The sequence below is a fragment of the Jatropha curcas genome, chromosome 7 (assembly GCF_041381405.1).
Source record: "Jatropha curcas cultivar XTBG-Jc1 chromosome 7, XTBG_Jcur_1.0, whole genome shotgun sequence".
Classification (NCBI taxonomy): Eukaryota; Viridiplantae; Streptophyta; class Magnoliopsida; order Malpighiales; family Euphorbiaceae; genus Jatropha; species Jatropha curcas.
The window spans coordinates 20,915,569-20,942,677 of NC_143157.1; the positions used below are offsets into that span (position 1 = coordinate 20,915,569).

General features: G+C 31.9%; 3 protein-coding genes and 1 pseudogene across 3 annotated transcripts; 3 read left to right on the forward strand and 1 right to left on the reverse strand.

Annotated features, from left to right (window-relative positions):
• Nucleotides 1-7,829: 7,829 nt before the first annotated feature.
• On the reverse strand, nt 7,830-8,562 carry LOC105635715 (major allergen Pru ar 1). The gene is made up of 2 exons (XM_012218800.4): nt 8,315-8,562; nt 7,830-8,224 (listed from the first exon to the last, which is right to left on the reverse strand). Exons 1-2 carry the CDS (start codon nt 8,493-8,495, stop codon nt 7,911-7,913), a joined length of 495 nt encoding a protein of 164 aa, XP_012074190.1. The 5' UTR covers nt 8,496-8,562; the 3' UTR covers nt 7,830-7,910.
• A 9,250-nt stretch (nt 8,563-17,812) lies between these two features.
• On the forward strand, nt 17,813-19,406 carry LOC105635741 (phenylcoumaran benzylic ether reductase POP1). Its single transcript, XM_012218828.4, has 5 exons — nt 17,813-18,089; nt 18,192-18,326; nt 18,422-18,659; nt 18,753-18,956; nt 19,036-19,406. The coding sequence occupies exons 1-5, from the start codon at nt 17,907-17,909 to the stop codon at nt 19,236-19,238; spliced, it is 963 nt and encodes a 320-aa protein (XP_012074218.1). The 5' UTR covers nt 17,813-17,906; the 3' UTR covers nt 19,239-19,406.
• Nucleotides 19,407-23,037: 3,631 nt separating this feature from the next.
• Nucleotides 23,038-23,665, forward strand: LOC149494933 (major allergen Pru ar 1 pseudogene; annotated as a pseudogene).
• A 1,981-nt stretch (nt 23,666-25,646) lies between these two features.
• On the forward strand, nt 25,647-26,898 carry LOC149494934 (major allergen Pru av 1-like). Its single transcript, XM_089724530.1, has 2 exons — nt 25,647-25,842; nt 26,489-26,898. The coding sequence occupies exons 1-2, from the start codon at nt 25,659-25,661 to the stop codon at nt 26,800-26,802; spliced, it is 498 nt and encodes a 165-aa protein (XP_089580656.1). The 5' UTR covers nt 25,647-25,658; the 3' UTR covers nt 26,803-26,898.
• The last annotated feature ends 211 nt before the right edge of the window (nt 26,899-27,109 follow it).

Below are 27,109 nucleotides of genomic sequence, written 5' to 3' on the forward strand. Positions count from 1 at the left end.
AATAATTTCAACAATTGAAGGATTGAAAAGACCATGTATTAGTGGCAAATTCCAAGCACGTGCCCCATGTGTCAAAATAAGATCAGAAACCCGTATATGCTCAAAACCAGGAAGAATAGGCAAGTGAACCCAAAACTCATTGTCCCTCAATAGCCACGGTTTGGTCCAGACATTAATTGATTGACCATCTTCAATTCTCCACCGAAAACCTGAACAAATAGCATCCTTGGCTGCACAAATCCCTCTCCATACAAAACTTGGATCACGGCCAACACCTGCACTAAGAAAATTCCTACTTGGGAAATATTTAGATTTGAAAGAGCTATAAAAGAGAGAGTTTGTATTATGTAAAAACCTCCAATAGCGCTTTCCTAACAAGGCCAGATTGAAGCTTCGCAAATGTCTAAAACCCAAACCTCATTCTTCCTTCGCTACACACAGCCTTTCCCAACTCAACCATCTCATCTTCCCTCCCCACCAATAGGAATTCATTAGCCGCTGAAGCTCCACTAGAATAGATACCGATATAAGGAAAGAACTCATACAGAATGAAGGAATAGCTTGTGCTACAGCCTTTATTAGTACCTCTTTACCCGCTTTGGATAGGAGTTTCTGATTCCAACCACTGACCAACTTCCTCACTCAATCCTTCAAGAAAGAAAAAATATGTCTCCTTTCCCTACCAATTAACGATGGCAGGCCGAGATACCTTCCATAGTTCAAAGGAGCAATCACACCAAAAATCCCTTTAACAGCATTCTTATTCAGCTCAGAAGTGTTAGAGCTGAAAAAAATATCAGATTTTTGCCGATTAACCGCTTGACCTGAAGCTGCTTCATAAGTAACTAGAATATTTTTCATCTCTAGAGCTTGTGTCCATGATGCCTCAAAGAAGAACAAACTACCATCCGCAAATAACAAGTTAGATAACTGAGGAGCAGCTCTCGAGACTCTACAGCCTTTGAGTCGACCTTCATGTTTAGACTTACTGAACAACTTTGACAGTCCTTCAGCACAGAGAATAAATAAATAGGGCGATAATGGACAGCCTTGTCTTAACCCCCGTTCTGGAATAATTGGGCCAACCTCATCCCCGTTCACTCCCACCCAGTATTTAACAGAGGCAACACACAGCATGATCAAGTCACCCAACGCTGGCTAAAACCCAAGCCCTGCATAATAGCCTGTAGTTAACACCAATTAACTCTGTCATAGGCTTTGGAGATATCAACTTTCAGTGCGGAAGCTCCTTGTCGACTTGTTATTCTTATTTTCATAGAGTGGATTAACTCGAAAGCAACTAACACATTATCTGAGATCAATCGGCACGGGACAAAAGTCGACTGAGATAATGAAATAAGGTTAGGCAGAATGGTCTTCAGCCTGTTCACCAGAACCTTAGCAAACACTTTATAAACTACATTACAAAGTGAAATAGGTCGAAAATCCTTCACTGCCTCTGGGTCCTCTACTTTCGAAATCAACATAATTAAGGTATCATTCAGATTATTTGGAAAAACGCCTGTATTGAACCAGTCTCGGCAACTTTGGACAACATCGTGACCCACAACATCCCAAACCTCTGGTAGAATCTAGGATTTAGACCATCCATCCCTGGGCTTTTATCCGCATGCATCTGTTTCACAGCTAATATAACCTCATCCACCGAAATATCTCAAAGTAACATAGAATTATCATTATCCGAAACCAAAGGAGAGAATAAACCCACGACAGGACTTAAGTCAACATCCCCTGCCTCAAATAGATTAACAAAATAATCACTCACCATACCTATCAGCAAATTATTGTCATTTATCCACTCGCCATTAGCATCCTTCAACCGAAAAATCTGCTTCGACTTTTTTCGTTTTTTAGCAGTTGCATGGAAGTACCTAGAGTTCATATCCCCAGATTTTAGGCAATGGGATTTCGGTCGTTGAGACCAGAAGACCTCTTCACGGTGCAGAACATCATCAAGCGTAAGCTACACATCTTCAAACTGTGCAATATTACCTCTGATCCGAAGATTCTCAAGCTGCATTGTCAACTTCTTTGCGTCTTGCCTAAACCGAAGCTTTATAATCTCCTACTCTAGCTCTGTAAGCGTTCTCCATAAACTTTTATCTTCCCCGTTACATCAACACCGTCATGACCGGTCCAACTCTCTCTAACCATAGCGTCTACATTAGATTCCTCTAGCCAAATATTCTTAAATCGAAAATGTTGATGTCTCGGCTTTACAATTCTAGGAGAAGTAAGAATAAAAAGTGTAACACCCTAGGCGAATCCCACATCGGTTAAGTGCAAGGTGTAAGTGATGTACATAACTATGGACAAACCTTAGACTGTCAAGAGGCCTTTTGGGTGGTCTGGCCAAGGTGTAAGGAGGGTACGAGCCTACCTTGTGTCGGCACCCAGGAACAAAACCGTGTAGGCCTGTGGCCTAAAGCGGACAATATCTTGGTCAGTTTGGGCTATTACAGCTTGGTATCAGAGCCCAAGTCTGGTTCCTCTGGCCGGTGGTGGGGCAAACCTAAGCGAGGACGCTGAGTCCCGAAGGGGGGAGGTGAATGTAACACCCTAGGCGAATCCCACATCGGTTAAGTGCAAGGTGCAAGCGATGTACATAAGTATGGACAGATTTTAGACTGTCAAGAGGCCTTTTGGGTGGTCTGGCCAAGGTGTAAGGAGGGTACGGGCCTACCTTGTGTCGGCACCCAGGAATAACATTGTGCGGGCCTGTGGCCCAAAGCAGACAATATCTTGGTCAGTCTGGGCTCTTACAAAAAGGGGAGAGTGATCAGACTTACTTGAGACTAAGTTTTGGACCTGATAATTAGGAAAATGGTTCTGCCAAGTGATGTTTCCAAAAGCTCTGTCTAATCTTTCCTCTACCCGGTGTTGACCTCTATCGTGAGCCCAAGTAAAAGGGTACCCAGACATTCCCAAATCAACTAGACCACAGTCAGCCACAGTATCCGAGAAACCCTGTAATAAGCATGGAGGGTGAGGATGATGCCCTTTCTTTTCTTCAGCGAACATTAGGTCTTTTCTTCAGTGAGACGCCAAATAAAACCTTTAGCTTCCTTAATTTTCATATCAATAAAATGTGAAGAATAATGGATAACTTCTAAATTTGACTGAGAATTCCACAAAATTGCTAAACCATCACTTCGTCCCACCACATCCACAGCAAAACAATAATCGAAATGAAATCTGCAGTGGAGCTGCTCAATTTTATTCAAAGCAACTAGAGTTTCGGATAGAAAAATAACTGTTGGCTTATTGCATCGAATAAGTTCACAAAGCACATTTGCTGCTCAAGGGTTGCCAAGTCCTCGACAGTTCCAACAAAGAATATTCATGGTTCAAGGATAGCATCTGGTTACCCAATGGCAGCCAAAGTAGACTTCATAGCATCCAATTTGGACTACACATAGAAAACTGGCCATAATTTCAATAGAGAAAAGTCACTCATGCAAAAACGCAAGACAGCTCACATGCGACAAACGCAAGACTTACAATTTTATAGATCTTGATTATGGAGAAAATCCTGAAATTGATTGTAAAAAATCATTTATCGTCTTATTGATGTTTGATGTCCTTCGTAGCAGAACACACAGACATCCAAGCCAAGCTATCGCCTTTCCCCTGCTGCTTTTTATTCTCATCAATTCATGGAAATAAGGTCAGCAGCGTCACATTACCAGTAGACAATCTGCGTCGGAAATCAAAATTTTCGGGAAGAACAATAGGCAACTAGACCTATACTCTAAACTGGTTACTGCTGCTGCTAGTTCGATCGAAAGTGAAGGCAATGGTGGTCGAAGAAACTGCAGGTGAGAAGATCAAATCACAAATGCCGGCTAAGGAAATTGTTGCCGAAAAAATGGAGGAGCAGGACTGGTTGCGCTACTGTCCCGATTGAGGCTCCCTCTCTCGCTTGCAATGCTAGAACAAGAGGCGGAATGGAAGAAACTGGTGGCCAGTGGAGTTGTTAGCAAGGAGAGGTGATTTGTTTGGCGGTTAAAGACGGTGAACGGAAAACACATGAGGGGGAGGAGCTGCGTCAGCGGAATCGGGAAGGAGAGATTTTTTTTTTTTCATTTCGCTTAAGTGCAAATGATACCCTTAATCTAACTTTATTATTTATGTTAAACTTTATGAGATAAAAGAGATAATGGCAGACAAATCATGGGTTAGAGTATAATTAATTGACTATTTTCTCACCATAGTTTTTAAATATATGCTTGACTTTTAATTGCGACACATATTGATTTATATTTTCACACAATTGTTTAGTACATGATAATTAATGATATATCACTTGAATCAAATTAGCACGAACCTTAGTAAAATTTTGCATATAAAAGTATACTATGGTCATGAAATTTTGTATATAAAAGAATAATATGGTCATGAAATTTTTTAGAAATGCACCATTTTTAAATGAAATTACTGTCATTAAATGCGCTATTGAGAGTATTAAAACATGAAATGGCTGACATAAAAAATAAGAGAGGATTTAATAGTGTTTTAGAGACAAATAAAAAGTTTCTAATTATGATTTTTTTAATAGAGAAATTTAATTTATTTGGAAATTTTGGAACGAATGTCAAAGGAAAAAAGTCTATAATACCCTTAATCTAACTTTATTATCTATATTAAATTTTATGAGATAAAAGAGATAATAGCAGACAAATCATGGGTCATAGTATAATTAATTGACTATTTTCTCACCATAGTTTTTAATTACGAGCTTGACTTTTGATTGCGACACATATTGATTTATATTTTCACACAATTGTTTAGTACATGATAATTAATAATATATGGACTTGAATCATATGAGCATGAACCCTAATAAAATTTTGTATATAAAAGTATAATATGGTCATGGAATTTTTTAGAAATGCACCATCTTTAAATGAAATTACTATCATTAAATACGCTATCGAGAGTATTAAAACATTAGTTGGCTGCCATAAAAAATAAGAGAGGATTTAATAGTGTTTTAGAGACAAATAAAAAGTTTCTAATTATGATTTTTTTAATAGAGAAATTTAATTTATTTGGAAATTTTGGAACGAATGTCAGAGGAAAAAAAGTCTATAATACCCTTAATCTAACTTTATTATCTATATTAAATTTTATGAGATAAAAGAGATAATGGCAGACAAATCATGGGTCAGAGTATAATTAATTGACTATTTTCTCACCATAATTTTTAATTACGAGCTTGACTTTGGATTGCGACACATATTGATTTATATTTTCACACAATTGTTTAGTACATGATAATTAATAATATATGCACTTGAATCATATGAGCATGAACCCTAGTAAAATTTTATATATAAAAGTATAATATGGTCATGGAATTTTTTAGAAATGCACCATCTTTAAATGAAATTACTGTCATTAAATGCGCTATGGAGAGTATTAAAACATGAGTTGGCTGACATAAAAAATAAGAGAGGATTTAATAGTGTTTTAGAGACAAATAAAAAGTTTCTAATTATGATTTTTTTAATAGAGAAATTTAATTTATTTGGAAATTTTGGAACGAATGTCAAAGGAAAAAAAAGGCTATAATACCCTTAATCTAACTTTATTATCTATATTAAATTTTATGAGATCAAAGAGATAATGGCAGACAAATCATGGGTCAAATATAATTAATTGACTATTTTCTCACCATAGTTTTAATTACGAGCTTGACTTTTGATTGCGACACATATTGATTTATATTTTCACACAAATGTTTAGTAAATGATAATTAATAATATATGGACTTGAATCATATGAGCATGAACCCTAGTAAAATTTTGTATATAAAAGTATAATATGGTCATGGAATTTTTTTGAAATGTACCATTTTTAAATGAAATTATTGTCATTAAATGCGCTATTGAGAGTATTAAAACATGAGTTGGCTGACATAAAAAATAAGAGAGGATTTAATAGTGTTTTAGAGACAAATAAAAAGTTTCTAATTATGATTTTTTTAATAGAGAAATTTAATTTATTTGGAAATTTTGGAACGAATGTCAGAGGAAAAAAGTCTATAATACCCTTAATCTAACTTTATTATCTATATTAAATTTTATGAGATAAAAGAGATAATGGCAGACAAATCATGGGTCAAAATATAATTAATTGACTATTTTCTCACCATAGTTTTTAATTATGAGCTTGACTTTTGATTGCGACACATATTGATTTTATTTTCACACAATTGTTTAGTACATGATAATTAATAATATATGGACTTGAATCATATGAGCATGAACCCTAGTAAAATTTTGTATATAAAAGTATAATATGGTCATGGAATTTTTTAGAAATGCACCATCTTTAAATGAAATTACTATCATTAAATACGCTATCGAGAGTATTAAAACATGAGTTGGCTGCCATAAAAAATAAGAGAGGATTTAATAGTGTTTTAGAGACAAATAAAAAGTTTCTAATTATGATTTTTTTAATAGAGAAATTTAATTTATTTGGAAATTTTGGAACGAATGTCAGAGGAAAAAAAGTCTATAATACCCTTAATCTAACTTTATTATCTATATTAAATTTTATGAGATAAAAGAGATAATGGCCGACAAATCATGGATCAAAGTATAATTAATTGACTATTTTCTCACCATAGTTTTTAACTATGAGCTTGACTTTTGATTGCGACACATATTGATTTATATTTTCACACAATTGTTTAGTACATGATAATTAATAATATATGCACTTGAATCTATATGAGCATGAACCCTAGTAAAATTTTGTATATAAAAGTATAATATGGTCATGGAATATTTTTGAAATGCACCATCTTTAAATGAAATTACTGTCATTAAATGCGCTATGGAGAGTATTAAAACATGAGTTGGCTGGCATAAAAAATAAGAGAGGATTTAATAGTGTTTTAGAGACAAATAAAAAGTTTCTAATTATGATTTTTTTAATAGAGAAATTTAATTTATTTGGAAATTTTGGAACGAATGTCAAAGGAAAAAAGTCTATAATACCCTTAATCTAACTTTATTATCTATATTAAATTTTATGAGATAAAAGAGATAATGGCAAACAAATCATGGGTCAGAGTATAATTAATTGACTATTTTCTCACCATAGTTTTTAATTATGAGCTTGACTTTTGATTGCGACACATATTGATTTATATTTTCACACAATTGTTTAGTACATGATAATTAATAATAAATGCACTTGAATCTATATGAGCATGAACCCTAGTAAAATTTTGTATATAAAAGTATAATATAGTCATGGAATATTTTTGAAATGCACCATCTTTAAATGAAATTACTGTCATTAAATGCGCTATGGAGAGTATTAAAACATGAGTTGGCTGACATAAAAAATAAGAGAGGATTTAATAGTGTTTTAGAAACAAATTAAAAATGAAATGGACAAAGTATTTAATTAAACTAACTTATTAATCTTTATGCAAATTCAGTTTTCTTTGCACAAAGAAAACATAAAGAGTATTAATTTAAAAGGGGTTCAATAATTTTTCTTTAGAGAATATTAAGATGTGACTAAAAACAATTCAATAATTAAAAGCCTCTTCCTCTTTTAAGCTAATGGTTACTGTTAATTTTTATGGCCGGTCAATCTTCCCTAATATAATTTTCTGTGTTTGTTGTACCTAAAATAATTAACGTGTCCTAAAAAAAATAAAAAAAAGGGCACTTCTATCAACAGGTTTTCCATGTATGATTTGAACAAATCAAAAGCAAATAGCAGGGAGAACCATGCAACAGCAAAATTAATTTGTATAAGCAAATTTAAAAGGCATGAAGAACTAAAAAAGGAAAAACCAAATTTATTTATTTATTAAAATGCACTTGGCTTATTGAAACAAAATAGGCGTACATATATATTAATTATGCATCAGGATTTGCTAAAGCATAAGCTTCAAAAATCTTGAAAATTCCATAAAAGAGTTGAGTAGTCTTTTCTAGACCAGCCCTAACTTCCTCTTCGTTTACTTCAGCACCATCGATCGTATAGCCCTTGGCGCTCCGTTTAGCACAGGTTCCACCATTAGGAGTTTGTTCAAACCTAAGCTGGAAAGACATTTTCTCAACTACACTTGTATCTATAAGAGTAGGATCGCCTCCGATTATGGAATAGTGATATGTGCACTTCTCTATATCCATAAAATCAACCGTTTCAATAACATGAGTTATCGGACTACCTGAAAGAACATTGTAAAATTAATTTAAGAAATTGTCTAAATAATTTCAATATAAGAAGTTCAATATATATATTAAAGAAAACTACTAACCATCGCCAAAGGTAATTTTCCTGACAGTACCAGGTCCTCCATCGCCATGAGTTTCAAAGTTCTTAATAGCGTTAGGCGCCACCTTGGAGACATTGGTATCAGCTTCGAGGATAATCATCCTGAAAAGTTTGGCTGGTGGTAGTGGGCTCTCAATTTGCCCTTCAAAAGTCACAATACCCATTATGATTGAAAAAACTGAGACTAGCTAATAAAAATTATACAAGAGCTTTGCAGGGGATGAATGTAACCCCTCTATGGCTTGCTATTTATAGTTGAATGTTTCCTTCAGATGATTGGTAGTGGGAATTGATTATTTAGGTAACAATAAAATAGAAATTGGTCAACATTTGTAACAATAAAATAGAAATTGGTCAACATTTGAAGGCTAATATTTTCCATTAGATTTCTTATTCACGTGGCCAAAATATTTCTTGACGGATTTGGTAAATAAAGTTAAGCTCATATATATATATATATATATATATATATATATATATATATATATATTTTTTTTTTTTTTTTTTTTTTTTTTATCACAAACGAGGGGATACCCAGAACAACTAAGAACAATTAGCTAGTCGTGGCCAAGCCACAGCCTGGGAATCCAAACGCGGAAGGTGCAATCTAATATATTTTATTTGTATAATTTCTTTTATTTGGAAGAACTGAAGCCACATGCAAGTGGGAGATTTGGCAGTATCTTACACGTTCATAATGGAAAGCCTATTGAGCAATCTAAAATATATATATTCATACAATGTGCACACAGTTACATTAATTTAAAATCCATAAACCAACTCATATAGAATCTTTTGTGTCAATTATTAATGATTTTATTATTATTAGTCAATATTAGAAGAGTAACTTTTTCTATTCTATTCACTATTCATGTGATCCCCCGCAGTTTATAATTTATTTTTTTGGATCTCACATTTAAAATAGTTCAAAACTCATTAATTAACAACTCATACACAGCTCTTATTTCTGGAAATACAGAGTAACAACTCTTCAAAATCAGAATTAATTATTGGGTAACCCTAGATTCATAAATTCCCTGTTCTACCATTCCTAAGTATGAATTTAGGAAGTATTATACACCACTCTACACTAGTAAAAATAGTTTTTAGGATTTTGGCTTTTATATGTAAATTATTAATTTGATATCTGATTAATAAAACCATTTTAGATAAGAATTTTCGATTTTTTAACTATTTAATAAGTGTTAAATCGATTTAATTTTACAGGTTGAAGTGTTCAATAAAATTACTTTATAAGTTGAAGTGTTTAATATGCGCAATTTTATAAATTAAAATGTTTAGTGTGATAAGTAAAAGTTGAAGATACTATAAAACTTTTAATGAAAAGTAAAAAGATAAATTTTTGTATTTGACCATTAATTTTTAGTTAGTTGTAATGGTTACATACATTAATTTTTTCTAAAAGGAAAATATTTTTCGAACAATTCATTTTGTATTGTTCGTTTATAATATCAAATATTAGTTAAAAATATTAATTTTTTAATATATAAATATAAAAGTATTTAAAACTAAAAATTACTTATTTTACATATTTATTGTTAAATATAAGAAAATATGCATAAAAATCATAAATTGGTATAGTCACTGGTAATTGGTATTGATAGTCGATAATGACCATTGACCAATGGTGGTGACTATGGGTAGGCATGGCCGGTTCAGTGAACCGCCGGTTCCGGTTCACTGAACCGCCGGTTCGAGATGTTTAAAATTTTGAACCATAACCACCCTTGAACCTCCGGTTCCGGTCTGGTTCCGGCACGGTTCAGCACGATTCTAGCGAACCGACGGTTCAAATTACAGTTCCGATTCGGTTCCAGCATTACGCAAATTTTTAAAAAAATAATAAAATTTTGATTCCAAATTCATGAATAAATAATAATTTTTAAATTTTTAAATTTTATTAACTAAATGAATTATTATAAATTTTAAAAGAAAAACTTCTATTAACTAACTTAGAACTATTATTACATTAAATTTACAATTTTTGCTAATTTACTAATATAAAAAACTATAAATGGAATATAAAATTAATGGAATGAGTTAGAAATTATTATTTTCAAATACTAAGAAAATTATTTAAAAAATCAAATGAAGTAAATTTATGAATGGAAAAATTTGAGATTAGAGAAAGATATTGGAATTGGATGTAAGAAAATAAAAAAATAAACAATAGATAATTCCAATATTAAGGAAAATAAAACAATAGAAAAAATAATGAACTATAAAAATTTGAGAGAATTTTGATTGAGAATAAGAGAAGAGTTAGGATATAATTGATTGTGATATAAAAAATCATCAACTAATCATATTTATAAATGTTTTTCATTTATTAGTTTTCCAAATTGTCCTTTATAACAGAAAAATAACAACTATATTTTTGGATAATTTAGTAAATTACAGTACATAAATAAATGATTAAAAATGAATAAAATTTATTTACCAAAAATAAAAAAATTAAATGCAACCTCATACTAACCGTTTGAACCTATTTTTTTTACACATAATTTTTTTCTTTTTACAAATGAACATAGTTCAAACTGCTAGTTTGAACCTTTTTTTTTCTACCAATTAAATCAAATGATTTAATGATATTGTTTTTTTTCACTACTTTTTAGAAATTGTGTATCATTGTGTTTTTCTTTTCACCATAAATCAAATCAATTATATAAATTTTTTTGTTAAAAATTTTAAGCAACAAATAATTTTGTTTGTGAATCCGGTTCGAACCGGACCGAAACCGCCGGTTCCGGGCCGGTTCAGGTTCATTTTTTAACATTCACATGAACCTTAACTGACCCTTGAACCGCCGGTTCTGGTTCAAAATTTTGAACCGCCGGTTTCGGTCCGATTTCAGTTCATCTACAGTACGGTTCGATTTCGATTCGGTTCCGGTTAGAACCGAACCGGTGGCCATGCCTAACTATGGGTGATAAGTAGATTATTAAATATGTATTTATAAAATTATAAATATAAAATTTATCAATATCCGAAAATTGTTTTCTCTTTCTTTTTTAAAAAATATTTTCTTTTAAAATGACTAATTTTTTTCTCTTTTATTAAAAAAATATTTCCATTGGCTATTATGCATCCCAAACATCAGAAAAACTAAAAAATAATTTCAGGTAATTTATCATTCAAAATAAATAGAATATCAATATAAATTCATTTGTATGTCTATCATACAAAATTTATGTACTTTTCAAACAAAAAATAATGTTATCTGAAATTATTTGATGAAATTCTATTTTAATTTTTCTTTTTGTTACTAAAAAAATTTACATTTTAAAAAACAAGTTCTATTAAATATTTTTACTTTTTCCGTTGTTACACATAAAGTGTTATATTATGGAGAAAGCAGAGGAATAGTGAGAAGGAGGCGCATTAATCGAGATTTGGCACATTTGACATATCAACAACTGTAAGTGCATTAATGGTGGCCACGTTTTCCGAACCGTCGATTTCGGTTCCGGAACCAACAGTTCCGCTTTTAAAAAATTTAGAGTCAGAATCGAACCGAAAATTAACGGTTTCGATTACCGTATGAAACCAGACGGTTCTGATTCGTCAATGTTTCTAAAATCGACCGTTCTGGCCGGTTTTCCAGTCGATTTTTTGACGATTTTGGCCGGTTTAGAACCAGTTCTGACTGGTTTCGGACGGTTCCGGCCGGTTTCAAATGGAACTAGAACCATCGGTTTCGACTGTAGCTGGAACCGGCTGTTCGTGATTCCAAAACTGATGGAACCAAAACAAAACCGGTTTGGACCGGTTCCTAAGACTGATAATGTGTTGGTCACAAGCGATCTTATCAATTGTCTTAGTCAGCTTTTAGGTAAATCATGTGTTATAGTAATGAGGTAACTGTCACATGTTAGGAATTGTTTTTTTTTTTTCTTTTAACATACCTGAGTTAATTAATTAATTATGTGATTAAGTTAATTATATTCAAAGGCTTAAACAAATACTAAGTTAACTAAGTATCTGGTTTGTGGTCTATTTTTTTACTTTTGCTTTCTTTTTTAATGCCTAAAGAACCTTATGTTAGACTAGGTTTTGCAAGTTTGAGTTCTAACTGGAGTCATCATAATAATAAAGCAAAAAGACAAAAATAATGAAGTCATCATATTTGCAAAGCCTTGTGGTCTGGAGTTGAATGGTAGTTAATCCGTTTTACTGATCACACAACATTGGATGTACTGGCCTTTTTGTACTCTTTGAAAATTATTATACTTGCATGAGTATACTCCTCGTTTGTCTTCTCTTTAATATTGCTTCTGTACTAGGACAAGGGCATTCTGTAAATTAGATTTGACTAATTGCTAAGGCCATGTTCTAATAAGGAGTGGCAAAAACGCAGTTCTTTCCTGTTGGTCTTTTTTTTTTTTTTTTTTGAGGCAACCTTTACCATAAAATGTTGAAATGCTGAATGATGATAACTGTCTCTTATTTTTATGGTGTAGCATTTTTATTCTTTTTTAAAGTTTTCTAGCTTATTTCCTTCTATAATTGGCAGGTCTGGTAATGTATGCATGGATGTCATCAAGCAATCATGGAGTCCAATATTTGGTAATTTCAAAATTATTTATATTAATTCTTGATATAGTCACTAAACGTATCAGCTCATTCCCCACTAGTGTCTACTGGGATAACATGCAATTTCATAGCAAAGTACACACATTCAGATCAACCTTCATCTTATAGCCTGTAATCAACAACTCAAATCATGCTGTGATTTTGAAATATGAACTCTTACAATAATGCTAATTTAGAAGAAATTTTTACTTTTAAATTGATAATATTTGCATATTTAATAACTTTTCTGCAAAAACTATGCAACTTGTTTAATGCTCACTAATATTTTTTCAGGGTCATTCTGTCTAGTGTTCAAACTTAATCTCAACTTGAAGCGGGGTCTACTTGTTGGGAAAATCGCTATTTTTCCCGCCCTTCGGATTGGCTTCAAGCAGGAACAAATGAGAAAATAAAATAATGACTGAGAAATTAAAGAGAACACGATAGTTTAACGTGGAAAACTCCCCAAGTGGAGAAAAACTACGGCCGTTGCCAAATAACAATCAAGAAAAATATTCACTATGCGGCAAATTGTTACAACTACAATTACAAAATATTTTTCTACCTGACACCCTCAAAACACCCCAAATATTTTATACTCCAAAGGACTTCAAGAAACTTGCTCTAAATCCCTAATATAAAACACATTCAAGTATTTTTGGTGTGTTTAGAAACCTAAATATTGGCTTCCTTTTATAGCCAATTCAAACACCCTCAAAACTCAATCTCCCCGATGTGGGATTGAGCACAACCAATTTTATATACATATATATTTTTTTATTTTCAACAAAGGCAGCTAACAATCTCCACCTTGAAAATAAAATAAAAAAAACACAACATTGTCTGCTACTGACAATCATAATTCTTATCATCAAGAATTATCATACTCCACCATAAAAGAGTATCGCCACTTGGAACCACTTTACCGACTCCAAGAATTTTCCATCGGCCATGTCGGATCCCGCTAATAGTTTATGGTGCAACCCTCTTGTTGACTTTTCCGAGAGTTCATTAGCCATAGACATATTTTTTTTCACCACACAGTTTGCATCAACTGTCAACCAATGCCGTGCGCATTTCCTTGGACCAGCTACCAATAATCCGTCCTCTTCCATGGCATCTCAACGGGTAGCAATCATGCCATGAGGACACACATCTCTCAATTACAGAGAGATCACATCATCTCCTTCGCCACAGGAGATCACATTGGCAGCAACAACGTTAGAGCTTCTAGTCGAATCAGCTCCACCGTTCGGGCAATCCTTCCTCATGTGTCCAGTTTGACCACAAACCCAGCAGACAACCTTCCTCTTTCCAGAGCTTTTATTCTTTTTCCTAGTACCGACAAATAAAGCTGAATCCTCATATGATTTATTTTTCATTTCATTCAGTCTTCTCTCCTCAGTAAGGAGCTTACTAACCACATCCGCATACACCAATTCCTTACTACCATATTTCAGAACAGGTTTCATATGCTCATATGTTGAAGAAAGTGACAGGATGAGTCGGAGAGCTTTATCTTCATTTTCGGTTTGCACTCCAAGAGTTTCTAATTCAGAGACGATGCCATTAAGAACACTCAGGTGATCTGACAGTTTTATACCTTCCGCCATTTTCAATGTATGAAATTGCTCTTTCAAATATAACTTATTGGATATATTTTTTCCCTGGTACAATTCTTCCAGTTTCTCCCACAACTCTTTTGTCGTGGACAATCCAAGGACATGAGAAAGAACATTTTTTGCTAGACACATGCGAATTTGACTTGCCGCTTTGATATCCAGCTCCTCCCATTCTTCATCGCTAATCTTGGATTTTTCTGAGTCTCCACTGCTACTGTCTTTTCCTGAATTCTTTCCGCTGACTGGTTTACCCTTCAAAACCTTATGCAGTCCAGACTGAATCAACACGTCTTTGACTTGCACTTGCCACAGTGCAAAATTCATTCTCCCGTCAAATTTCTCAATCTCACATCTCATAGCCGACATGCTCACTTGTGCTTATAATAGTGAACCCAATAATTAGTGAAGTAAACCGATTCGGCAATACCCAGGAAAGATCACAATGATCTCCTAGACAATATTACCATTCCACGTAAAATCTCAGTTAGACGGAGGGGTCACAAGTGGTCCCACTTAAAATTCAGCCTTCATGACAGAAGTTACGTGCATGGTATATTATCAGAACTTTCGTATCAAAATAACTTCAATAATTATCGTCAGGACATTCACCACCAGTACTCAAGCACACCAAAGCAAAGCTCCACCCACTTCAAGACTTCCAAAACTCCACCTGCTTTTAAAATAAAATAATTTCTAACAACAGTATTTCTGATGTGGAAGATCAGACTAAGCTGCAACCACAGTGCATACTTATAATTTAAATTACAAGAAATTATTTTAACACTAAAAGTTTCGCCTAACAACTAGGCTTTGATACCACTTATTGGGAAAATCGCTATTTTTCCCGCCCTTCGGATCGGCTTCAAGCAGGAACAAATGAGAAAATAAAATAATGACTTAGAAATTAAAGAGAACACGATAGTTTAACGTGGAAAACTCTCCAAGTGGAGAAAAACCACGGCCGTTGCCAAATGACAATCAAGAAAAATATTCACTATGCGGCAAATTGTTACAACCACAATTACAAAATATTTTTCTACCTGACACCCTTAAAACACCCTAAATATTTTATACTCCAAGGGACTCCAAGAGACTTGCTCTAAATCCCTAATATAAAACACATTCAAATATTTTTGGTGTGTTTTGGTGTGTTTAGAAACCTAAATATTGGCTTCCTTTTATAGCCAATTCAAACACCCTCAAAACTCAATCTCCCCGATGTGGGATTGAGCACAACCAATTTTTTATATATATATTTTTTTTGTTTTCAACAAAGGCGGCTAACACTACTCAATCACGCTCATTTGATACTGCTCAGATATATCTATAAGAAGTTAAAGGTGTTAAGGATATTTACAAAAAATGCAGGAATTCTCCCTCCCTTCCCTCATCCTTCACTTCCTTTGATGGAAACTTCGCTTGAGGCTTACTTTCAATTCATAAAGTCTCTCAGAGCTACAAGCTGCACTTTCTTAGCAGCACCGTCGAAGACGCAGCTCTCTTTGACCTTCCCTCTTGATGGTTGAATGTTCACAAGACATGTGACCATGACTTATAGAAATGCGCAGATTTGGTAGGTCTCCCGTGAATGAAGTGAAAGAGAAGTTGCCTCTCCCGCAGCTGTTAGCTCTTTTTCCTGAGCTGAGGTTCAGAAAGAAAAGAACTTGGAGTAGCCGCTCTTGTTGCTTTGGCATTTGCAATAGGAAGTTGAGTAGGGGCATGCCTTAAGGAAAGGACTTAGTCTCTCGGGTATCTATCAACATATAGAGATCTTGCCTCTGCGTCTGCTGCTATTGATGTGTCTGCTCCCTGAGACTCTTTTGAGTAAGATCCGTAGGCGAGAAGCTCACATCCGGCTCCATAGAAGGAAAGATCAATTTGAGGTGTTAAGGAGCAGCGAGTGTGCAAATTACAACCATCTTTTTTCTTTAGTTAAGATGATGATAGTATCTAGGTAGACTTAGTTGATTTGTATTTAACAGATGTAAGTTCAATTAATACATATAAAAGTTATAGTTATTTCTCTATTTTTGAGATTATTTTTGTTGTTTTGATATTTTAAATATATTTAAAATTACGTTAGTTTTACATTAACTTCTTTTTTTGACTTCAAATTAATTTTATAAAAATATATAAATTATCAAATTAGAAACATAATAGAAATAGGATATTCACCAAATGGAATATGTTAGAAACGGATTTTCATGTCCCTATCCAATTTAGAAACGGCACTAGCAACGGATGAACACTTAGCAACGATTTGGAAACAGATTCAGCAACGAAAAAATTCAGATCATTTTATGGCTGGTAGAAATAGAAATTAGCAACGGATATAAAGGTTTAGAAACGTATATCGAGACGGATTCAGCAACGGTTTAGCAACGGAATTAGAATTGAATTTATAGACAAAATGGAAATGGATTGAAAATGAAATTCGTTCCCAAAGAGGTCAAAATGTAGAATCGGATTTACTGGGTACGAGCAACAGATATATCCGTTGCCACTGTAGAAACGTAAAAAAAATACCCATTTCTAAGTTGTCTTTGAAATGACCCCAAGTTGTCACGGACGCTTTCCATTTTGATCCGTTTCTAAACTGGTTTAGCAATGGATTTTAGTGATTTAGAAATAGATAAGATCACAGCACTTGAGTGATCGATGGTGTTAGAGGGTCATAATGGTTTGTCGACAAGTTTCAGCAGCGGAGTGAAGAGCGACGCAAGATTGAAGCAACAGAAAGGTGTGAAAGAAGAGAGAACGAGAGATTTGGGTGTTTTAAGGAGAAAAAAGTAAATTCATATCCATATCCACATGGAATCCACCATGCAGTTGAGTTGGCAATTTTAGAGCTGCTACGTGTTATAAAATCGTGTCCCACAATTGAACAGTCACATTTCTATTTAGCTAAATTAGTAGAAACACTTGATTGAAAATTTAAAAAAATTCAAGCACTCTTTGTCAGACATCAAGTTAGAAAAAATACGAAAATTTAATACACTAAAAATATAATTATATTTTAATAAATCAATTCAATAAAAAATAATATTTTATTAAAAATATTTCTAAACATTTATTAAAAAAAGCAACGTGGAAATAATTTTTTAAAACCCTCTATTTTGGTTTTTCTAGATAAGTTTTATCCGTGATAAATAAGGGGCCAACTGTTGACACCCAATATTTTATTGAATTGTTTTGTTTTATACTACTCCTTTTCATTTTTCTTGTCATAGTCAAAAACTGTCTACTCAAGTCTTAGTGTCCTACAAATACTCATTTCGGCTTCTCTATTAACTCACTTATCAATTGAACAATCTCTCTCTGTTTCTCTCTGTTACAAGGTCTCCCCAGAAAGTTTGAGAAATGGCTCCAAAGAGCAAGATTCTGATCATCGGAGGAACTGGTTACATCGGAAAACCTATAGTGGAAGCCAGCGCAAAGTCTGGTCATCCAACTTTTGCTCTTGTAAGAGAGACGACTCTTTCTAGCGCTGATAAAGCTAGCATCATTGACAATTTCAAGAGCTTGGGCGTCAACTTCTCGATTGTATGTTCATTTCCTTCTTTTCATTTTTCTTCTGTAATATAAGCAATGGATAGCTAGGCTATTAGCTTCTTTCCCTCAATTTCTTATTATTTAATTGCGCAGGGAGATATATATGATCATGAGAGCTTAGTAAAGGCAATAAAGCAAGTAGATGTTGTGATCTCTACAGTAGGTCAACCTCAGGTACCTGATCAAGTCAAGATCATAGACGCCATTAAAGAAGCTGGGAACATTAAGGTATAGTTTCTGTTTCTCTTGTAATTTCATCGTTCTGGAGATGAATTTAGTACATAATATAGACATATATATATATATATTTTTTTTTCGAGCAGAGATTCCTTCCTTCAGAGTTCGGAAATGATGTGGATAGAACAAATGCAGTTGACCCAGCAAAATCTGGATTTGATGACAAGGTTAAGATTAGAAGAGCTATTGAAGCTGCAGGAATTCCTTATACATACGTATCTTCCAACATTTTCTCTGGCTATATACTTCCCAACCTGAAACAATTTGAAGCCACTGCTCCTCCTGGAGATGCAGTTGTAATTTTGGGCGATGGAAATGTCAAAGGTAATTCTTTTCTTTTTTTTTTTTTTTAATTATTACTTCTCATTTTGATTAATTACATATACATAAACTTATTTGTCCGTCTGATCCTTGCAGCAATTTTCAACAATGAAAATGACATTGGCATTTATACAATCAAAGCTGTGGATGATCCGAGAACCTTGAACAAGATCCTTTATATTAGACCTTCGAAAAACATCTACTGTTTCAATGATCTTGTGTCCTTGTGGGAGAAGAAGACTAACAGAACCTTTGAAAGGATCTACATTCCTGAAGAGCAACTTCTCAAGAAAATTCAAGGTTCGTCCATGCTTTTTCTTCTTGTTCTATTATAGCAAGATAATATATAATTACAAGTTTCTTTGGTTGCTTTTTGCAGAAGCTGGATTTCCATTGAATGTAATATATTCATTGGGTCACTCTCTGTTTGTAAGCGGAGATCAAACCAACTTTGAGATTGAACCATCTGTTGGAGTAGAAGCTTCAGAACTTTACCCTGAGGTCAATTACACTTCTGTGGATGAGTACCTTAATCTCTTTGTCAGTAGTGGCCAAGCCACTCCCCCACTTCCATTTTTTTAAACAAAAATATTTCTTTAACAAACAAAAATACTACAGTTGCCATCATGTATTTGTACTCCCAACATTTTGTATTATTGTTATTTTTATTTTATTTTATTTTATACTTCTGGCTTTTGTTGGATTTTATGAAAATAAAATGTTGTAGTTGTTAAACTACTGATTATTGCACATCTATATCTCTTCTTCTCTATGTAATTAGTGCTAATTCGCTATTTTCTGTTTAGAGATAGAAATAGCTTGCTTTCTTAATAAGAAGAAAATCACATGCTAGAAGTTGCTTTTTTAGAACTTGGAAGCTCTTACCAAACATGAAAGCTATAACATGAGAATAAGCCTCTCTCTTGCATAGGCATGATCAACAATTCAGGATTTGAAACCTCCAATTCTAGTTTAGAAAGGAATAGAACCAAGATCGAACCTCCAATTCTAGTTTGGTTCTAGTTTAGAACAAAATTAGACATTTTTTTTTTAAATTTTAAAACATTTTTTTTAGTTTGTAACATGAATGAATAAAAAAAATAGTAAAAGAAAATAACAATAGGTAGTAGTATTGAAAAAAAAAAAGTAAATAATTTCAATAAAAAGTCATAAAAATTAGTTAAAATAATTATAACAAAATAAAAAATAAATGAGGCGTTTCTTTTATAGGTTTTATTTCACATTATTATATTTTTTTTGATGGATTTAAACCCGACCACTGCAGTTTCGGTAACCGTGTTTTGGTTAAAAAAATTGAGGGATCGGAACCAAATGTGCATATACGGCTTCAGCTAAGATTTGCAGACATACGATTTCAGTTATTATGAGCTAAATCATAAAAATGAACTTCAAACTTTGCCCCTGGTTCTAATTATATCATATATCTAATTTTCTTCTGCTAGTACTTGAATATCAATTTTAATTATAACAACACCCTAATTTCAAATCATATTGAATTTAATAAATAAAATATCATTTTTGTTTGACCTTCATAATTAGATTAACTAAAAACTCACCATTTAATAATGCCCTAACTAATATTTATTAATTTTTTTTTTAAATTTATAAAAAGCGAAGTAAAATAATAAATTTTAATTAATTGTAAGCATAGAATATTAATTTAGATTTTTATTTTACCATTTTTTAAGCTTGAAATTTTAGTTAGAATTTATTGAAATTATAGTTAATTTAGATTTCTTATAAAAATAGATTTTATTCATTATTACATAATTTTATTTTTAGAGAATAATTACTTGTTGTCAATATTATATAAATAAATAGAAAATATTTTATTTTTAAAATGAATATATTATTATTTTTATTTTAATATTGCTTATAATTTGAAATTAGAGTAGAGTGATATTATAATTAAAATTGAAATTCAAGATATTAAAAGAAGAAAGTTGAATTTAGACTATAATTAAAACTACTCGCAAAATTTGAGTTTTTTTAATGATTTACCGATCCATATGATTTCGGAGTAGAAAATCACTGAATATGATTTGATTGAGAGAGAGAGAGGGCTGGCATGTGAGAATTTATATTTTTAAAAGCTAACTATGAGATTCATAAATTTTGATTTTACTAACACGTTGGTTGTCTCATCTAAAATATAGGGACCAAAGTATTAACGGAAATTATAAGGAAAAGACCAAAATATTAACAAGAATTGTAAATTAGGGACCCCATTACTAGTTTGACCATAATTTAAAGACCAATTTCTTAGTCAATTGCAGGTAAAAGAGGCTATTTTTGATAAAAGGACCTACATGTTAACATGACCATAAGTTGTGTCATAGTTCGTTTCATTGGTTTTTCATTAGTGAAGCCATAAACTCAGTCTAGATATGAAAGTATAAACATTCATTATAACAGAATATCATTTTCAAACAAAATAGAACTAATATATACTAACTAACCCAACATTATAAAAGGTTAAAATCTAATAAACATATGGACTTAATACAAAACCAAGAGAGTTAAAAGAAACCCATTACAAGATGTAACTTAAATAGGAGAGAAAAGTAAAGACTAAACTCAAAAATTGCTCACGTCTCCTTCTTGAAGTGCCATCTTTCTTGATTTTACAATCAGAACTCCTCAATCCCCATGCCTTGAATAAATCCTCCCTTGGAATCCTAAAAAATAAGGATTTCTTTTTTTCTCTTAGTTTTGGGCCCTTGAGTGGGTGAAAATGGCCTGCAATGCGCACCTGGATGCCTGTTTATTATCCCGTTGAAGTTGTATCAAGTTTCTGAGTCTGATGGTCAATCATACGGCTAAATGTACGACCATTTATCTACCTGTTACTTTTCATTTTTCAATAGTCGCTAGAGTCAGTATCTTTTTCAGCATCAAAGCAGTAAACTTCAAATCACTCTACATATTTCAACTCTCACTTAATTAGACATATGGTGTAGAGTTGGAAAGCTTTGGATGTCAATTTTCTAACCCAGTTTAAATCACTCTAAAATTTCTTTTATAGCACAAAACATGTGCAAAATAGCAGAGAGAGATTAGCACTGAAATCAATAAAATTCAAGTTTTTAACCAATTCCTGCTCATTTGACTCATTTACCACCTATATAATAGAAATCAAGCCAAAACACATCAGGAACATAAAAATAAATGAAAAGTAAAAATATATTGTTCACATGAAATAAAACTAAAAACATAACCTAATAAACTAGCCCTTTATGCTACACATTAGTTTTGCATCTCTGCTACTGTATTTTTTGCACTCTTATATATATATAAAATTTTTAAATATAATTAACATAAAGTGGAGAAAACTAATGCATGGTTCATTGTATTTTTTTTTTTAGAAAAATCAAGCTAAAATTTTATTAATTGAAAACTGTATACAAATATGAGATACAGAACAATATTTTTCTATATTTTTTTATGGGAAGCCTAATAATAAACTACTTATATAAAGATTAAAAAACACAATCTTGCTTTGAAGTATCTGATCGAGTTGATATAGCATAATATTTGTGCCATAGACGATCGCTTGCTCCACTTGGTGGTTATTCATGACCATTGTTTGACTCTATGGTCTTTCTACAAGTCCGATCTGACTACCTCCAAATTTCTTCATTTTATTTGAAGAGAAAATCTGCACTTCTTTCTACATATCTATTCAAATAATAAAAGATGCTAAACAAAATTACCATAATGATGATAAAAATAACTCAAAATTAGATCTAAGGAAAAAATCACAATATATCGGCATTAAAAATCTCAATATATTGGCGACAATAACTCAGATCTTTAAAACAGATCTGAGGATTATTTGTAAAAAACTAAATAAAAAAAAAAGAAAGGGATGACTACCGGTGAGAGCTCACCAGTGGCCGGCCGTAGAAGAAGAGAAGAGAGGCTTTAACTTTTGAGAGTAAGCGGAAGAGAGAAGGGGAAGGACTAACTTTATGCATGGTTCATTGTTAATTAAGAACATATCTATAACCTTTTCTAAAAAATATACATATATATTCCTCTAAAAAAAAAAAATCTATATCTAAATGCTAGGGTGGAAGATAACTATGAATCATTATTTTATTTTTTGCTATTATTTTCCTCCTCCTTTTTTCCAAATATAGTATTAATGGTATTAAATTAAAGTTGTCATTATTCATGTGAGAAAACAATGTCGCATTACAATCTAAAACCAAGTGTACCAACAAGATATAAAATTGGTAATATGAATCATCAGCTTCTTTTAATCATAATGGGTATTGTGACTTGTGAAGGGCAAATAGTGAAGGGCAAATAGTGAAGGGCAAATAGAAGGCTCAGTCCCAGCAGCAAGATGTTCAAGATGTTTGCCCTTGAACCTGAAATCTACATTCCCAAAGTCCTGCCTGGGGCAGTTAAAAGTTTTGTCAATCTTCAAGGAGATGGAGGACCTGGTACTCTCAGGCTAATTACATTTTCTGTTGACAAATTACCTGGTATTAATTACTTTTATTTTTATTTTAAAACAGCAATTAATTTATATGACAAAGTCTTGTTAATAATAAAGTAAAAATTTTCCTTATTACAGAAAATAAAGAATTGACTTTTTAATGTTGGTTAAAATGGTCAGGCAGTCCAATTAGCCATCTGAAGGAGACAGTTGACGCAATAGATAAAGAGAATTTCATATTTAAATATTCAATTATTAGGCGTCAATAGATAAAGAGAATTTCATATTTGAATATTCAATTATTGGAGGTGATGCTAATATTATAGATACTAGTGTAGTTGAGAAATTGCGTTGCCAGATAAAGTTTGAAATTTCCCCTGATGAAAGAACTATTTGCAAGCGCAGCTGCAATGCCTATGCGATTGATGATGTTAAGGTTAAAGAAGATGAAATTAGGGCCGGCTTAGAAAAGACTATGCAAGTCTTCTATGGATCATTCAAGCTTTATGAAGCCTATGCACTGGCAAATCCTGATGCCTAACTTAGTTGATATGTATTTTTATTTTATTATTATGTAAACCACCGGTATCCGGATCTTATTATCAAAGGCCGACTAATCCGACTCAAAACTTAATCACAGTTAAGGCTGTTTGCCTCATATGTATTTCGTTTTAACAACGCATGTGTGAATAAATTTGGGGTTTTTACTTCAAAAATTTTGGGCTTCATGTAAAACCCTAGGTTCTAGCATTTTCCTCTTCGAGAGATTTTTGGTCATTTTTGTGCATTTGTAATTTTTCGAAGCATTTTAAATATATAGCTTAAAATAAAGTGGTCTTAGAGGTAATTTACTGTAATGTCCCCAATTTTAATTTCAAAACTTTTTTCAATTTAATTTAAATATTAATGCACGCCTTGATACTTTTTTAGAATAACAATATAAACTTTATATTATTTTCATCTTATTTTGTGAAACAAAATAAACAAGTAAATAATTAATTTTAAATTATGAAAAATTATTTTTAAGGTTTGAAAATATATTCTACGAGAAAAATGTAAAATATTTTTTAATTTTTGGACTTATATTTTAGGAACAATTGCTTTGAAGTCAACGTTTCACCGTAATTACTACTTCGTCCTTTGTTTATAAAACTACTGCAAAATCTCTAAGGACGGTCTTGTTAAACTACTTATAGGCTTTGTTCAAAAATTTTTATTACTTCTTCTATTAAATACCCTGTAATATTTAACTATTTGACTACATGAAAATTATAGATTAGCAACGGAACTTTCAAAATAGAATTAGAAACAAAATTGTGATGCTTTAAATATATATTCAATTTGTAGATATTTATTAAAAATTTACTTTTAATTAAAGGAAAATGAATCTCAATCATTCTTTATTAACAACCGTTGATTTGAAAAATATTTATTTTATTATCGGTCAACATTTAAAGGCTAACTTTTTCTATTAGATTCATTATTCATGTGATCAAAATAGCGATTTTTTACTTTATTTTATTATATAACAACATGCAAGAATCCAGTGTTGTGTTACGATCTAAAACTATCATATCCACAAATCTAAAAACAGCTGTTTATGTTAATATTTAATTGATAACATGAATCATTCATCTTGTATATAGAAATGGGACATTACACAACAAATATTTCTTGTCGGTTTTGGTCAACAAAGTTAAGCTAATTATCAAAATATATTTGTAAACGAGGAAGCGGCACCACGTGTAAATAGCGGATTTGCCAGATCATGTTCGATGATTATCGAATAATCATTATATAAAAAATCGTACAGTGAATTAGTGATGTCAAGCCAAGAAGATAAATTGGAATACAATTCAAAAAAAAATTAAAGCATTTATTAAAAAGATGATGATGATTGAGAGGTGAAATATGGAAATTAATAATGATATTAAAGTTAGTTAATATTAAAAAATATTTTATTTTTAGTAAGATAAATCATTAAAAAACGATTTTTGACGCTTTTAGCAACATCCACAGTTTAAGATCTATCTAGTGAATTTCTTTATTTCTAGAGCTGTATTTATTGATCAATTTACTCGTACTTTAAATGAAAATGATAATTGATAATAAAATGGAATATTGATAATAAAATAGAATATACAGAAAGAATCAATCACTGATATACACAATCATAAAATTATAAATAAACAAATATAACACCAATTGCACAAGACCAATTAAATTGTATTAAACCCATCATTCATTCCATTAATGAGGTTCATCTCCCAACATGATAATCATTATTTATGTAATTATATAGCAATGTTAATATTTAATTGAACAACATTAGCCCACCGTCCATATGCGATAGAGTATTTTATAAATAAGGGAATATTTCTTACTAGGTTGGTCAACAAAGTTAAGCTTATACAGTTATACTAAAATGAAATAAATTATTAAAATCGAACACACACATATATATAAATACGTTGTCACATTTTCTAGGCAAACATCTATCGCTTTTACAGTATCATCTTCTTTTTTTAATCATAATGGGTATTGTCAGTTGTGAAGGGCAGACAGAGCTCTCAATCCGAGCAGCCAAGATATTCAGGATGGTTGTCCTTGAAACTGAAACCTACCTTTCCAAAGTGGTGCCTGGGGCAATTGCAAATTTTGTCAATCTTCAAGGAGATGGGGGACCCGGTACTCTCAGGCAAATCACCTTCGTTCAAGGTCAGTTGCAAAATATATACATTTTGGATAGGTTAAGACTCTAATTTACCGTAGTTTTTTAAATAGTTTTTTGTATTTTGAAGTCAAAACGTTTGTTTTTATAGTGTTCGGTAACATAATGTTTAAATTAATTTCTAGAGATTGATGTAGCGTTTTATAAAGAGTTAACTCATATAACATTTAGCTTTTAGCGCTTTATGAAATATTACTCAAACAACTGACGGTCATAAAAATAACTAATTTTATCAAACAATACTAATTCTAAAGTGTTTTTATTTATTTTGCCTTTTCGTATGTTATAATTTTAGTTAGGTTTAATTAGATGGAACCTCTATTTAGTCAACAGTTGTCTAGATATGGTAGGTTATGGAGTCCAGCTTATTAAACTCTTCTTTTTTTTTTTTTTTTTTTTTTTTTAGAAAAGGTTAACTTTACATACTACATTTATTATTTTTTGCAATTATTATCTATTACATATATATATGTATGTATTTTCTTTAATTTTAGGTTCAATCACACAATGCAGTAATTAAATTATATATTAGACTAAAGAAATTATAAAGACGTTACCAAAAAGTACATGATTTTTAATATTAATTACACATTCTTCTACTCTTGAATTATTAATGTTGTTTAAAATGCTCAGGTGGCCCAGTAAGTTATGTGAAGGAGACAGTTGACGTTGTAGATAAGGAAAATTTCATATTTGACTACACTATAATTGGAGGCGATCCTGCTCTTATAGATACTAATTTAATTGAGAAAATGAGTTTTCATGTTACTTTTGAAATTTCTCCTACTGGAGGAACTATTTGCAAGCGCAGTGGCAAGGCCTATATTATTGATGGTGTTGAGGTGAAAGAAGATGAAATTAGGGCTGACCTAGAACATACTACACAAGTCTTCTTTGGAACACTCAAGCTTTATGAAGCCTATGCCTTGGCAAATCCTGATGCATAACTTATTTTACATGTATTTTTAGTTTTAATAAGCCATATATATGAGCAATTATAAGAAATTTGGAGTGTTATTATTTTGTCCTTAAATCTTGATGTATCCATGTTAATTTAAATGTTTTAATTTTTGTTATCAATTTAAATTCTAAATTTTAAAGTCTCAATGCTTTGCTTGTTTTATGGCAAAACAAATAGAAATCATTTATTTATATGTTTGGGATTTAATATATAAATAGGTATTTAGTGCGTGGATTTGTGTTAACGGGTATTACCAAATCGGAATGATATCAAATTAGAAAATCATATTAACT